Source organism: Monodelphis domestica, chromosome 1 (genome assembly GCF_027887165.1).
Source record: "Monodelphis domestica isolate mMonDom1 chromosome 1, mMonDom1.pri, whole genome shotgun sequence".
In the NCBI taxonomy this organism is placed as follows: domain Eukaryota; kingdom Metazoa; phylum Chordata; class Mammalia; order Didelphimorphia; family Didelphidae; genus Monodelphis; species Monodelphis domestica.
Window position 1 is genome coordinate 704,023,954 of NC_077227.1, and position 16,683 is coordinate 704,040,636.

Consider the following 16,683-nt stretch of genomic DNA (forward strand, 5'->3'; position numbering starts at 1 on the left):
TGGAGAATGGCTTGATTTTTTGTACAATTGATTTAGCTCATTATAAATATGAGTAATTAAACCTTTGTCAGAGGTTTCTATGAAGATTTTTTCCCAATTTGTTGTTTCCCTTCTGATTTTAGTTATATTGGTTTTGTTTGTACAAAAGCTTTTGAGTTTGATGTAGTCAAAATTATTTATTTTACATTTTGTGATTCTTTCTATATCTTGCTTGGTTTTAAAGCCTTTCCCCTCCCAAAGGTCTGACATGTATACTATTCTGTGTTTACCCAATTTACTTATGGTTTCCTTCTTTATGTTTAAGTCACTCACCCATTTTGAATTTATCTTGGTGTAGGGTGTGAGGTGTTGATCTATTCCTAGTCTCTCCCACACTGTCTTCCAATTTTCCCAGCAGTTTTTATCGAATAGTGGATTTTTGTCCCAAAAGCTGGGATCTTTGGGTTTATCGTATACTGTCTTGCTGAGGTCGTTTCCCCCCAGTCTATTCCACTGATCTTCCTTTCTGTTTCTTAGCCAGTACCAAATTGTTTTGATGACTGCTGCTTTGTAATATAGTTTGAGGTCAGGGACTGCAAGGCCCCCATCATATGTGTTTTTTTTCATTAATTCCCTGGATATCCTTGATCTTTTGTTCTTCCAAATGAACTTTGTTATGGTTTTTTCTAAATCAGTGAAGAAGTATTTTGGTAGTTCAATGGGTATGGCACTAAATAGATAAATAAGTTTGGGTAGGATGGTCATTTTTATTATATTGGCTCGTCCTATCCATGAGCAGTTAATGTTTTTCCAATTGTTCAAGTCTAGTTTTAGTTGTGTGGCGAGTGTTTTGTAGTTGTGTTCATATAGTTCCTGTGTTTGTCTTGGGAGATAGATTCCTAGGTATTTTATTTTGTCTAAGGTGATTTTGAATGGGATTTCTCTTTCTAGTTCTTGCTGCTGAGCTGTGTTGGAGATATATAGAAAAGCTGATGATTTATGTGGGTTTATTTTGTATCCTGCAACTTTGCTAAAGTTGTTGATTATTTCAATTAGCTTTTTGGTTGAATCTCTAGGATTCTTTAAGTAGACCATCATGTCATCCGCAAAGAGTGATAACTTGGTCTCCTCCTTGCCTATTCTGATACCTTCAATTTCTTTATCTTCTCTAATTGCTACTGCTAGTGTTTCTAGTACAATGTCAAATAGTAGAGGTGATAATGGGCATCCTTGTTTCACTCCTGATCTTATTGGGAATGCATCTAGTTTATCCCCATTGCAGATGATATTAGCTGTTGGTTTTAGATATATACTGTTTATTATTTTTAGGAATGACCCTTCTATTCCTATGCTTTCTAGTGTTTTTAATAGGAATGGGTGTTGTATTTTATCAAAGGCTTATTTAAAATATTTTTGATCTCCTCTGATGCTGAATGTGTTTAACAGATGCACATCTAGCAGACCTTGTGAAAGATTTTGGATCACAGGGAACATCTTTAGGCTTGACCCAATTAATTAGGTGGCTAATGGCCTTTTGCTGGAGCTCTTTGAGATATTTCTCATGCTGCTCAGAATTATTTTGAAGTTAGGGAAAGTTCTGGAAATCAGGAAAAGAGAAGCACTTAAAAAGTATTATAAATGTGTTTATAGTAGATTTCTTTTTCTTAAGTGGGCTTATTAACATAATGTTTTTCTATTTATATGGTGGAAAAATTTCTTCTGAAAATTCTCATGTGGATGTAGCAAAAACTGAAGCCTGAACTGAGAATTCAAGAGATATCTAGTAATGTCCATTAGTTTTATATGGAGAAGGCATTTTCATTGAATCATTTGAAGGAAAGGAATATTGGTTGCAAATAGAATGGGATTTAGAAAACAATCTCATAGCAAAATGGCTATCTTTTCCTCATTAAATAAAAATTCCTTACTCACGGCCACTTTTAATTATATTGTTCTCAAGAAGTATATATTTTTTAATGATTTGATGCATTAAAAGAAAGAGCTTTTGACATTTAACTTGCTGGGTAATGATCAATGTTTATTATTACTATGGTTTCAATTTATACTCATAAGAGACCAAAAACTGGAACTTTCTAATGTGGACCTTCTAGTAAGCATTTCACATTGAGCCTTCATGTTTTGGGTGAAAATGAAAGAATTGGAAAAGGACAATATTCTCCAAAATATAACTAACATATGAAAGCTACATGATCAGACTTTAAATCTAATTATATTTTAGTAAATTACATTTTCCTTTTTTCTTTACTGGGGTGAAATTGCTTTTTAAAGTTGTAAAGTTCTGGTCCATGTGGTTAAATATTTTGAATAAAGTTTTCTTTCATTGTTTTTATTGGCCAGGAAGGTCAGATCCTAGGAGCACTTTCTGAAATTAATGTATTTGCTTAAGTAAACAGGTAAAATATTAAATAATAAACTCAGAGCAGTTAATGCCTCTATAAACATCTTCTGCAATCAATATATTAATGCCTGATTCTTAATTTTTTTTAAACAGGGCAATCTACAGATTCATCACGTTGGACAAGATGGGCAGGTAATAACTATCTATTCTGATCTTTTGTCAGATGGTAAATAATATTAAGTTTGTTCAAATATTAAATCTTCTCTGAGTTGGCATGTTCTCATTCTGTAGAATCTCCATAAAATGTAAACATATCAATCATTATATTAGAGATAAAAATGTTTCTCCTGTGTATCATAAAATAATTTGATATTTAAACAAATTTTCCTTAATTGATGAAATAATAGCAGTTAAGTGGTCTTTATTCTTCATTGTGATTGAAAAATAAGGTTTTTCTTTCATATAGTCTTTCTATACTTTTGTTATTATTTCTTAGTTTTCCAGACTCACAATTATGTAAATTTAAGAACATCTGTAAGAATTATGCAAATATTATTTCATGATCACAAGTCTCCTGAGAATGCAGGAAATCTTAGTAAGATAGTTTTATTATTGGAGGTGACTATAAAATGGAGACAACTTAAATTCTTTCTCATCTGTGGAAAACAACGCCCTTGAGTAGAAACCTCATGATGAGAATCAGCTGTAAAAAGGGAAAATACTAAAAACACAAAATAATTACAAATGATTTGCATTAGAAACACAAGCTAAGTCTGTGAGTGGTCCTAAATATGATAGTTTATTCTATCCTGTGACCAGGGAGAAAGATTATTTTGGAACCTGCTCATCTTTCAGAATTATCTATTTTGTTGATATATATATATATATACATATATATATATCAGAATAAATTTCCAAACAGCGAGTCTATATAATGTATAACCATGTTTATCATATCAATTAATATTTATTAAGCTAGTATTATCTTTATTACTTGTATTTCTACATTTGGAATATCTTAATTGCATTTGCATGTCTAAACTTTTAAAAATCACTTTTCTGAGAAGTAAATGGCTTACATATATAATGTATATACAGGTTATAGATATCACATAAATAGTTTACCTACATGAAAAGATTATTTGTATATGTCTAGGTGCATAATGTATATCATACCATATGTTTATGTGAACATTAGACATATACATACATATACATGTTCATTATATTTAGGTGTTTCTTTAAGTAAATAAGACCGTTATTATACCAACTTATCTTTGTATATACACATATACATCTATACACCATATTTGGAATGTAGCAAGTGAAGTTTTCATTCATTATAATATACATGTATTTATGTTAAACATGTAACATGTTTGGATTCAATATAGAACAAAGGATTGAATTGGATTGAACAAATCCAATATTGGGTTAATAATACCCCTTTTGGTTGATCCAAGTCTTCATTTATCAATGATTAAAAAACAGAATCACGGAAATAACTGCCAATTTTGGAGTAGATTTTCTGAAAATGCAACTATCACTACCAGAAGTTTGTGGTGTTTTAGAGGGAAGGTTTCCAGATGTACCAAAAAGGAACTAATCACTTGTATTTGTTGGTGTAGGTTTCGGAAGGTGTTTTGGGTCCTGTGTTTTAAATAATATAAGTAAGTTGAGCTACGTTGAGGAGACCATTGGGAGATTTAAAACATTCTAGATTTCTGCCCTCTCTTTTTTTGAAAATTAGGTTTTAATGAGAGAGAGAATTTGATTGATTTTGAAGTTGTATTAGCATTTGGCTTGTCTGATGGATTAGATAACCAAATAAATATGAAACTTTAAAAAGTTCAGTGATTGAATAATCCAAATGTTGGTGATTAAATTGAGAGATAGGTTAGTTGTCAGGACTAATATCAGTAAATATTGATAAAATATTCTCATTTTTTCTCAGTTGAGAATTGTTTCACTTTGGGTTGGTGGAAGATCAGGTTTAAAATTGGTATTTGGGGACTTCTCAGATTATTTTGCTTTCTTTTTTCACTGCGAATGAGACTTCATTATAATGTGCTAATTAGAGCTGCTTTGACTTACTCATAAAAAGTAGTTTTACTAGAAATTTCTCTTCCTTTTTCTTTTCCAGTCTTCTGTTTACTTTATCATAAAGTTCAAAATTTTAATGCAATAAGTTTAATTCTACTTACTGTGAGAATGAGTTATAAAAGACTATAGAAAACTCATATATATTATGGAAAAGTAGAAGTGCCAGTTTATAATTAAAATAAATGTCAAATGTGTAGTAAGGGTGGAAAAATAATTACAATATTTTCAGACACAAATATATTGATTTTTATAGCATTCTTCTGAGGAGTCAAGAAGTAGTAAGATCTTATTTTTTTTGGAACTAGAAAACTCAACTAATTACACTACCTTGATTTTATCTTCACAAACAAACAAACCAATCCAAAGTTTGCAATTGGCATCATAGTATGAATTCTGTTTACTCAATTTATTCATTAAATATGTTGTGTGGGATACTCTGTTAGATATTTGGTGAAATAAAACAATTGAGGTCACTTATCCTATCCTTTAGGAGTAGACTCTGGTTCTTAAGAGTACCAGGATTAGTTATCTTTATATCTGTCATGCCTAGCAATACCTCATTTGTAGCCAGACACTTAATAACTGTATGTTTATGTTTGAATCTGGGAGAATGATGACATCAACATCTCATTCCTTTTACTGGCTGTATTGTGCTGTGAACTTTAATGCTCACAGGGATGCCCCTGGGTCACCTTATGAGTCTGAGGAATCTTCTGAATCCTTCAGAACAAATTACATTGTATTCTGTGCAATTTAGCATTAGTTCTATGCAATTATATTTAAATGCTTTTATGATTGGTATTTCTACTTGGCAATTCATTGTAATAGTCAGTGACTCGAAAGAATTCAGTTTCCCCAGTTATTCTGAACAATTGAGAATTTAACTTCTCAATAGAAACACAGGTTAGATAGTTAAAACTTGATAACAGTTAATCATGGCTCAATTTCAAGCAGTCTCATATCCTTTTTTGGGATAGAGACTAAGAAAAGGCAATACCAGTTTGTATCTCCTATTTTCAGCCTCTGTTAAAACTATTACTTCTGTTTTTTCTACATTTGGATGCATCAAATTATAGATTTCAAAATCAGGGATATTATAGGTTATCTAGTCCACTTCTGTTTTGTAGATGAGGAAACTGGTTCATAAAGAGTTTATTTATAAAAGGTGGAAACTGATTTACTACATAGCTACTAGATTCTCTTTTAACATTGCTTTACAATAGTCATGTACATAAATGTATAGGCCAATTACTTCTTTTTACTTATTTTATTTTTTCAATTCAAAAATATTTTATTTTCTCTATTACATGTAATAATAATTTTCAACATATAGTCCAAAATTATAAGATTTGAATCGTCACCTTCCCTCCCTTTCCTCCCCCCACTTGCAGATGGTAAGCAATTTGATCTGGACCATACATGTATTATCATTCAAAACATACTTCCATATTGATCATTGTTGTAAGAGTACACTCATAATAAATCAAAATCCCCAAATAAAAAACCATAAATACATTGATATGAAAGAATGTATGCTTTGATTTACATCCATCTGACTCAACAGTTCTTTCTTTGGAAGTGAATGGCATTTCCCAACAAAAGTCTTTCAGAACAGTCCCAGATCATTGAATTGCAGAGGGTAGCCAAGTTTTCACAGTTGATCATCATAACATATTGTTGTTTGCACAGTGTTCTCCTGGTTCTGCTTGTTTTTTCCTCCATCAGTTCATTTGGATCTTTGAAGCTTTTTCTGAAATCATCCTGCATATCATTTCTTATAGCACTATAGTATTTCATCACCATCATATACCATAATTTGTTCAGCCATTCCTCAATTGATGGAAACTGCCATAATTTTTAATTTTTTCTTACCACAAAAAGAGCTCTTATGAATATTTTTTTTTACAAGTAGGTCCTTTCCCTTTTTTTATTATCTCTTTGGGATAGATACCCAGTAGTGGTATAACAGGATCAAAGGGTATCCTCAATTTTATGGACCTTCAGCCATAGTTCCAAATTGCCCTCCAAAATTGTTGGATCAATCAGGTTGATTTCTTTCAAGGTCATGTAGGTCATAAATAACAGAGCTGGATTTGAACCTATGACTTGCTTCCTCCTTACTGTTTCACAGCATACCCTGCTGCTTTTGAAAGGTGATATATGATTAGTAATATATGCATCTTGAAATTTCATGCTGTGAACTTTGCAGAGTTAATTCTTTAGTAATTTGTCTCCTGTTGTAAAAATTGGAAGAGATTTTGACAAGTAATGTAGGTACTTCTTAACTCTCTTATATTCTGAACAGATCTATTAAATGCCCCCTCAGTCAGCCCTCTACCCCACTCCCATCCCCATAAGAGATTTACTAAGAAGTTTTAGGGGAAAAAGTGAATTTAGAGATTTGAGATCTTTGAAGTAAATGAACATTATTTTGTTTGCTCTAACTGAATGAATGGTGTGAACTGACAGTTCTGCCTTTGTCACTGGCTTACTCCTTCCAGTTTAGAGGGAGTAGGTGCAAGATTGGCAAGAATATTTAGAACATTTTGGCCTGACCATTTTATTTTTAGTATGATTTATATGAATTACAATATTTATTTTTAATTATTTTTGTATGCCCATGCCCTTTCATTGGCAAGGGCTTGTGCTGATTTAAATAAATGCCTTAAACTAAACTTATAGGCAAGAGAGATAATTCTTTATAAAGATCAGAGATTTGAAAGTTATCCAATATACTTTGACTATTTTCATCTTTTAGTTTTTCAATAATCACAAATGTTTCAGATCATTGAAGAAGATGGTATGATAATCTCCCAGAGAGCCAGGAATCTACTTTATAACATTTATATTTTGAATTTGGTTTACATTTCTATCTTTGAATAAGTGTATGGCAAGTATTTCAAATAATTTGTTTTATAGACTTATTGGAATAGGAGATACTTCATAAGGTCACCTTCGTGCCTTCTTGAAAAGATTGTCCTTAATTTCCCATAGAAGAATTGTCTATCCCTTTCTTTTAAAAAAATAACCTTGAGATTATTTTTCAGTCTCTCTTTGATACTTTTTGTACTTTTAACACAGAAAATAGCCCTGTTGAACCCTGATTCCTTCCCTTTGATTTTGAGCATGCTCATTCATCTGATCAGTCTACCTAGAAGAATGACTCCATACTCATGGAGCAGAGTTTTCACTGCTGCATATGCAAAAGGAGGCATTGCCCCAGCAACTCCTAGTGGAGATTATTTTTCTTTCTTGAATAAATTTGGCTTGGGTTACATTAAACATCCTATTTATATCTACCTAGTTTTTTAATTGGCAAAGCAGATCCAAATTCAGGTAGTGTTTTCTAATATTTTAGGCATTCAGTTCAACTTCCGACTCTTGATAATGAGTCTGATTTCTATTCCAGAATTCAAATAATTAATGTTGTTGAGCCCTAGTCTATTGCTATAAATTTCTAATGTAGGTGGCTGTTAAGAGATGCCATATTGCACAGAGCACCAGGTTTGGAGTCAAGATGACCTGAGTTCAAAATGATATTTACCAGCCTTGTGACTGTGGCTAAGCCACTTAACCATTATTTGCCTTAGTTTCCTCATTTGTAAAATGGCGATAATAATAGCATTTACCTGCTAGGGGTGTTAGGAAGATAAAATGATATAATAGTTGTATAGAACCTGGCACAGTTTCTGGCACATAAAGATACTCTATAAAGTTAAAAAAAATTACTATTTTTATTATTTACATCTTGATAGAGGTTAGGATAGTGTTAGTAGCCAAATAGTTAGATCCACATACTGAGTTTGTTTTTGCAGCAAATATAATCTCTGCACTATTCAGCATAGAACTGTAGTAATTCTCTGCAAACTAGAAGTGAAAATGGTTTTATTCAGCATACACTTTTTTTTTTTTTTAGGAAATTCATTTGAAGTCTTTTCAAACTGATAGTCATATTAATCCTTGCATGGACTGGTAATCTTAGCTTGCCAGTTTTTTCTTATGCTTTGAATTTTTGATCCTAGTAGCTCTGTTGGGTTTAATTTAGATCTTGTTTTCTGGCATGATGGACCATGGAACAAACTGAATTGTGCCAAAAGAACTTTTTCTCCAAAATGTGGATTCTGTTACTGCAGAGTTTTGGGTTGCAGGGAACATTTAATAAAAACACCAAATTGCAGAAATAATTAGACTTAGGTACTTGTTTTTTAAGTACTTGAACTGGTTGCATTTTCCCTTCCACCTTGTTTGGTATTATTTTTTATTCTAAGTTTTTCTCTATCATTTCCCCATGTTCCTGTGCCTCTGCAGTATTTCAGACTTCTGAAGATTCTAATGACAGCCCACTTATACTCACTACACATCTTCCCTTGCCCTCTGGGTCACCTGCAATTTTGATTCTTCTGAAATCTCGACGTTCCATGATTCACAGTCATAAAGCATCACTGGGAGAATACTGATATTTAAAGAGGACATCTTTCTTAAAGAGAAAGCAGCAGCAAACTACTCAGAATATTTGAGAGTTATACAAATTTCTCAATTGTAATCCAGCCTCATCTCTTTCTTTTGTGAGATTCTAAATCCGACTCATGATCTGGCTTTGCTTGTTGTCAGTCAATGAGCCAGTCAGGCATCAAGTATGTATTAAGTATCCACAGTGGGACAGGTAGTGTTCTAGGATCTGGAGACACAAATAAATAACTAAAACAATCTGCTCACATGAGTCTTAAATTTTAATGGTAGAGATCAGTGCCTAAGTAAGAAAATATCAAATAAATAGAGAATCAATACAACATAGTTTGGGAGAGAGGGCACTAGCACTTGAGAGGAATAGGGGAAGTTTCGTGTTAGATGGTGTTTGACCTGCATCTGGAAGAAAGAAAGGGATGCTAGGAACTATTTTTGAGGAGGGAATACATTCTAGTTATGGGGGACAGCTACTGAGAAGGCATGCAGACCAGCATGGAGTGTCCCATGCGAGGGGCAGAGAAAAGGTCGGTCCAGTTGCATCTCAATGTGTAGGGGTAGACATGTATGGTGAGGCTGGAAGGATGAATTGTGAAAAAGCATGAAGGGCTTTCACAGCTAAACTAGAGGAATTTATGTTTTATTCTAAAGGCAGTACAGAAGCTGGAGAGTTATGAAGGAGGGGCTTCTCATGATTTGTCCAGAGGAAAAATCATTTTTGTCAGCAGTTTGGAGGATTAGCTGGGAGATGGTGTCGAAATAGATTTAGCAAGATTAGTCAACTGATTGGGTATTTGGAGTGAGGTTTTGTTTTTTTCCCTCACAAATCTGAGGAGTACTTCTGCTTACAGACCTACACGTCTCTAATAGTACCTCTTAGCTTTGACAGCCAATAGGAAATGAGCATCCTTGACTGGCACATTCTGACATCAGTGGCAGTGCTATGTGCAGTATTTTCAGTTATTATCAACATTAGTGATAAATTGGTCAATTTTAGTCATCACATTGGCCACACAGGAATTTCACAAATATCACATCTCTCAAAGTACGTTATTGTGGCATGTAAGGACGTCAGGATCATACATCAGGAGCTGGAGCTGGATGGGACCTCAAAGATTATCCAGGCCAGCCCCATTATTTTATAGATGAAGAAATAGCCTCAGGGAGACTAAATGATTCCTCTTAGGTCACATAGTTCAAATAACTATTGCTATCTGAAAGAAGCCCTCTTTCTCAACTATTGGGGAGTGACTTAAACAAAACGTGATATATGATTGTGATGGAATACTACTGTGCCATAAGAAACAATGAACAGGCTGGTTTTTAAAAGACCTGGGGGAAAAAAAGAACTACGCTGGATAATGAATAGTGAAATGAGTAGAATCAAGAGAACATTATACATAGCTACAGATTTAATACTTGAAGAATTAATTATGAATGTTACCTCCAGAGATTAATCTGAAAAAATGGAAACATGTAAGAAATAATTTCTCTCTTTTCCAGATGATGCCTTCTCTGATGTGGAGAGGGGAGGGAGGAGGTGAAACACTTGTAAATAAATTCTATTAATTAAAAAACAAACAGAAAAAACCTCTAAAAATTTTGAGCAGTAAAGGGGGGATGAGATAGAGGTCCTTTGATTCCATAAACAGTGAACCCATCTCATTTCTCCTTGCAGTTTGTACTGAGGAAGCAATATCCCTTGATTGATGCCAGGATGTTGAATTATCGCCATTTTTATTTTTCCAAATTTCTTTGGGGAAGATTAATTTCTCTTAGGTCCTGGCCTTTGACAGATAATTGTCTCTGAATCAAAAAGAGTTAACTGTTTCTTGCAGCTATCGTAAAGGTCTCACTCTAAGGGACAAGCTGGGGAGTAGTAAGGTGGCTAAATGGATAGAGAATCAAGCCTGGAGATTTGCGGTCCTGGGTTCAAATTTGGCTTCGGACACTTCCTGGCTGGGTGATATTTTAGATGGTTACATAAACTCATCAACTTGTTACTAAAGAAAATGTTAGGGAAGCATTTTCCCCCCAAAATGTTCCATATTTTCATTCTTATGTAAGAACCCCAGATACTTTCACTGAATCATACCTGAGCAATCAAGCATTTTTACATGCCTGATTTAGATTCATTGCTACTAATTCTTTTATTGTGTCACTGTTAACAGTAGAGGGCAATGCTGTTAAATTCATTATAGTATTTCCTAACCCACATTTTGATTTTGCAGTTAGGGATGTACTTTTAGGGAATAGTTAAAGTGTTTTACTAACTCCTGTACTGAAGTGGCAAAAAAAAGATTTTTATTACATATGCTCATTTTGTGTATGCCACTGACTATTTTATTCCTCCTATTTTGACACGAATCTCTTATAATTCTTAAGGATTGTTTTCCTGTTTCAATGTATAAACTACATAGGAAAACACAGAGTGGATGAAGGTAGGGTAATCTCACAGGGAAGGCAAAGGAAATGAGTGGGTAAAATGCAGAAAGATCCCTTCCAAAGTCTTGAAGGAAACCAGGAAAGCTAGTAGGTAGAGGAGAGGAGAGAGAATATTCCAGGCATAGGTGTACCTACACCTACAAAGGAAGGTTTAGGAAAGGGAAAAAACCCCCATTAAATTTCATGACTACAAATAGAAAGCTTTTATACTTAAAAAAAAATACCCTGGACACTTAAAAATTATATATTTTTAATACCTACTATTCTATGATCTTGTATAATTAGTTTATCATGGAAATAATATTGAGCAGGGAATTTAGCAAAGCAGCATTCAAAAAAGGTTTAAGAAGCTCAGCTAATAAGTCTTTATAAAAGAAACGTTACTTATAATACTAGAAATTTGATTGTTTGAACTAGAAAGTATTATTTTTGAATTACGCTAATCTCTTCAAAATAAGCATATATGGTTGAAGTTAGGATTATCTAGGCAAGTAATGGTATGTAAACATTGCTTTGGGATACTAGACAGTTAGCATTTTCTGTGTAAAATTAAAGCGTCAAATATTTGTACCAGGAAAATTGTTATTGTATAGCGTGAGTAGCTACACATATACATTTAAACCTTCAGTCAACCAGTCTGTGTTGTCTTTATGCCAAACTTGGTCCTTGTAGCTCCTTGGAGGAGACAGCTTGTAACATGACACTTCCTCCTCACATTGCATTGGCAGTTGGCCATGCTTGAGGTACTTGCTCTCTTCCCCTCCTCCTCTCAATGCTCCCAGTTTTCTTTTAGAATTGGCAAGGAACGTTTCTTAGCCTCACTGGTTCACCTCCAGTGCTGTCTGTCTGAGATGACCCTCCATCCACTTTGGGGATATGTTATTGACCATGGCTGTTTGCTTGTTGCCTTTTCTTTAGACAGAGATCCTTCAGGGCAAAGACTTTGCATGCCTTTCTTTGCCTTCTCAACACACAGAATTGAGCCTGTCACATGAGTTAATAAATGCTTATCCACTGGCAATTCACATTTTCCTTTGTACTGTCTTTTCCTTCCCCCTTTGAACTTATTTCATACACTACATAAACAGTAGCTTGTGATATGTTGCCCATATCTTTACATCATATATGCTTCATCATATACTGTAGCACTTTCATACCCATTGGTACATATTACTTGCTTGATTTATATTTAATTCATCTCTCTAGAAAACATAAGTTTCTGGTGGACAGGAGTCATTCTGCCATATAATAGAATTTTGTCCTTTGAATCCCAAATCTTATGTGTATCAAAAGTTGCCTTGTGCAGAACAGGATTAGGCTGAGTATGTAGAAATAGCCTCATTAAGTTCTTTTATTGCCTTGGCATTAGTAGGGCTTCATCATACATATATGCTACCTCTGTCCTGGTACTGGCAATACTGCTCATCAGCTTGCTATGTTTTGGTCCTGTAGGCTTATAGCTAATTTTATCCTTGATCGATAGTTCAACTCTCTAAGGTCTCTCAACCTTTTTGACTCTGAAGGGCTCTTAACAAGAGCAACAAAAAATGCCCTGGACCGCACTTGATAATCGTATACTATTAATATCCGCTGATTTAGAAATATATAATGTCAAACAAAGAATAAAATTCTACTGTGAATTCAGTAATGATCAAGTTAAACTTGTATTAGCTACAATAGCTACTGTATTCATTTCAAAAATAACAATGCATATATGGTTAAGACATAATTTATATCTTCCTTAGAAGGTATATTTGTTGCTTAATGCATTTGGATGTGGATTTGTGGAACCCTTGCAATTACATGGAGATTCACAGGTTGAGAAATATGGCTCTTAAGAATGTTTGCATGCATAAAGTTAGACTTCTGTAGAATTCTGTAGAATGGAACTGTATTTTATAGAGCCAGTAATTAAGGATCTGCTTACCCCATAGTAAAATGGAGAGCATGCTAGACTTAGAAGCAAAACCCAACATTTACATTTCAACTCCAGCACTTCTGAACTGTGTGATCCTGGGTTTAGGGCTTTGTCTTTGTTCCTCACTTTCTTCATTGATGATATGGACACAGAATGTTTTGATAAGTAGCTCAACAGAGTTTTGGGGATGAAGTACTTTATAACCCCTCCCCTCACCCATTGCCAAACACTTCATAAATTGTGTGCTATTTTTGCAAGTTGATAAGAAAAATATGTTAAGTGATGTTCAAGGCCTCTTCAAAATTTAAAATTCTATATTTTTATCAGGTAACATTTTTTTCTTCTCTGTGCATTATGTTTACATCAAAGACGTAGAAAACAAAGAAAACAATATTAATGTTTATAGCCTATGTTACTATTCCATTGCATGGAATTTAAAGTAAAAAATACTAAATTATGTTATTAGTTACATAAAACTAATTTTTAAATAAAGTACTTATTTATTCTTAGAAATCATTCCAAAATAAGAATGTTAAGATATATAGTGATATATAGATAGCCAGCATTTTGGCAGCATTTTGGGCTTGATAAGCATTTCAAAATATTTTTAAAGAAATATTCTGATTTAGCCAACTTCAAGTCTTACTTTCCATTTTAATTTTTAAATGCATTTTAAGGAAAATTCAATTAGGATAGTCCTAATTTGTTTATATTTTGCTCATTAGTGTTCACTTTTGAATGAAAGCTGTTAGCTCACAGAGTTTTTTTGATACATTTTAATGAGCTTCCCCTCCCCCCCCTTTTGAACCAGGAAGTCCATTTTTGCCAAGCATAAATAGAACTTAGACCTTAAAACATTTGTGTTGAGTTTGAAAGTCCGAGCCACGAAGTTCAAGTCGGGCAAATTCCATCCTCTTCACACTGTTCCTTTATACCTCGAAAATATTTTTGGAGTTATTTAGCCATTAAAAAAAAATCTTGGCAAGTCATATTTAAGAAATAGTTTCAAATTAATAATACAGGATTAGAATTTGGCCCCATCTTCCTGCTTCATTGAAGAATGACGCAGGTAAAGATTTGTTTTGGGAGCAAACCATAAATTCCAGGGGTTAGTTGGCTGCACTTCTATAGTATGGCATCTGTATTTTAACTCAAAAATACTTCTACCCTAACCCATCAATTTTAGACATTATGTCATAGAACTACTTATACTTACCATTCAGGATCTTTTTCATTTGTACTGCCATGGTAATTTTGTTAAAAAACTATAATGATTTTAGAAAAATAGCCTTGTTTTCCCTATTTTCAAATTAATTGTTTTGTGTGGGGAGTTGGGAGGTACTTTGAGTCCTAAGGAGTGGGAATGCATGCTTCCCAAAGCACGGAAGTTGTGTTTATTTTTCTACACTTGTTTCATTGGCTCTCTCCAGTCCCTCATTTACAGATATCTTAGGAAATGGAAACGTTTACTAATCTATAAATGTTCTTTGGATCCTGAGGTAGCAGAGAGAGTGGTGAACAAGAGTCTCTAAGGCAGTTTCTGGGAAAGGATAATATGTCTTTCAAAAACCACATGAGCAACTTAAGATTTCTAATTTGAGTCCTGTATTCTGGCCTGTATATCTGGAGTTACCCACATTTTTGTGTTAGTATGGACTATAATTTTCATCAAGTTGCTATTAGGTTCTAATCAAGTCAATGGCTAAAAGTTTTTCTGGCTTTTAAACAAGATTATATATTTATAACCTATCTATTTAATACTTGTCAAATTTTTTTTCCTAAATAAGCAAGCAGTTATTTGAGAAGAAATAAAATGGGGTGATAATACTAGTGGTCATGAGGCTATAATTGAGTAACTGATCCTATGCCACAATTAGGGAACATGTGGCATAACATAGACTAAGTTATAAAAAATGACAGAGATAAAGGGACAAGGGGGGAGTTATTGTGTGTGGTCCACAGATTAGAATAGAATGCTGTATATTGGGCTTTTTAATCAGGTGATAGAAGTGACACTGCTTCATAAGCCTGATGAAAGATAAAAAAATGTTTTATTTGGTCATTGTTCCCACTGCCTTTCTCTTGTCAGGAGAGTTAATCAGAGTGTTTTAGGAGAGAGAGAGATTTTTTTTTTTAATGGGGATGGATATCTTCCCAGTGACCTAAACAGTCTCCCCCAGAGTGGAGTGTGGATAGGAGATCCAGAGATATTTTATACACTCTCAAAAGTGGAGAAATGCAACTAAAGCCAAAAGAAATAGATCTCCAACTCAATGACAATATAAATCACATCTAAAATTAAATCCCACCTGGTAGGATATAAGCATCAAAAATATGGGCACAAAAAGGGCATTCTCTACTTATGGATTAGGATTTGGCTCATGTACATTATATTTTGAGGTTTAGAATTATGTGACTGAAAACCAGGGCAGCTGTAGTTAATTTGACATACTGTGTTTGAACCAATCAAGGGAAACATGTAAATGAGCTAGATTTCTTTTAGAAGATTTCATCACAATTCTGGATTTGAATTGATAAATATCCGATATTATATAGGATGGTTTACTTTGATACAGAGGGAACACAAAAAGAGGAGGAAAGGTTATTATTCGGATATTTTTACAATCTCTGACTTCCATGAAGAAAATTGTACTATGGAAGTATACCATATGATTTACTTATTAAAATTTAAATATATATCACCGTTTTGGGTGGCTGTTTTTAAAACTTTAATAGTGTCCTACAGCTTCACATTAGCCCTATGGTGGTTTTGCCAACTCAATCACAGTATATGATCAATTCCATCTCTGGTGTACCGCAGTATAAAGAATAGGCTACATAAGGCATATGATTAGTGAGAATTTGTGACATTAAGCTTTCAGCTAGATGACTTCATATCAAAACCAGATATCTTCTGTAATTCATTTGAGTGTATTAAAAGATAAAATGTGTTCCTTTTCATATACTTTTTAAAGATAATGATTTTTTTTTGGAGTACTGATTACAAAAAGCTGAGGAAGTTGTATATGTTTATGTTAATTACAAGTAGTCCAATATTTTACAAATTAAGAGCACACTTGTTTTTAGGAAAGAATTGGCTTTTTTGGGGGCTCTGATTTTGGCATTTTTCTCCAAATGAATATTTTAGTCACGTATCATTTTATTTGATTCACATTGTTTTATTCATCTTCCTGTTTTGATCCTCACATTTCAGACCAAATCTGAGATACTTACGTTTTTTGCATGGAAAAATAGTTGTTAATGTTTCTTCAGTCAATCAATAAAAACTTACTCAAATCCTCTGTGCAGGCTCTGTAAAGGCAAAACCCAAAATGACATAGTCCCTACCCTCAAGGAACTTACATTCTCTTGGGGCAAACAATACACACATATATGTGTATACAAATCAAATTGA

General features: G+C 33.5%; 1 protein-coding gene across 16 annotated transcripts in view; it reads left to right on the top strand.

Annotated features, from left to right (window-relative positions):
- The window catches only part of BANP (BTG3 associated nuclear protein), a 261,969-nt gene that overhangs the window by 156,549 nt on the left and 88,737 nt on the right, over positions 1-16,683 (top strand). For 9 of the 16 annotated variants that reach the window (XM_056810671.1, XM_007477287.3, XM_056810677.1 and 6 more), the window contains one exon: positions 2,492-2,530. In XM_056810671.1, coding sequence (XP_056666649.1) covers positions 2,492-2,530 — 39 coding nt within the window. Of the gene's footprint in view, positions 1-2,491; positions 2,534-16,683 lie in introns of all 16 variants that reach the window. The other 7 variants (XR_008914963.1, XM_056810662.1, XM_056810673.1 and 4 more) reach the window with 1 other exon arrangement.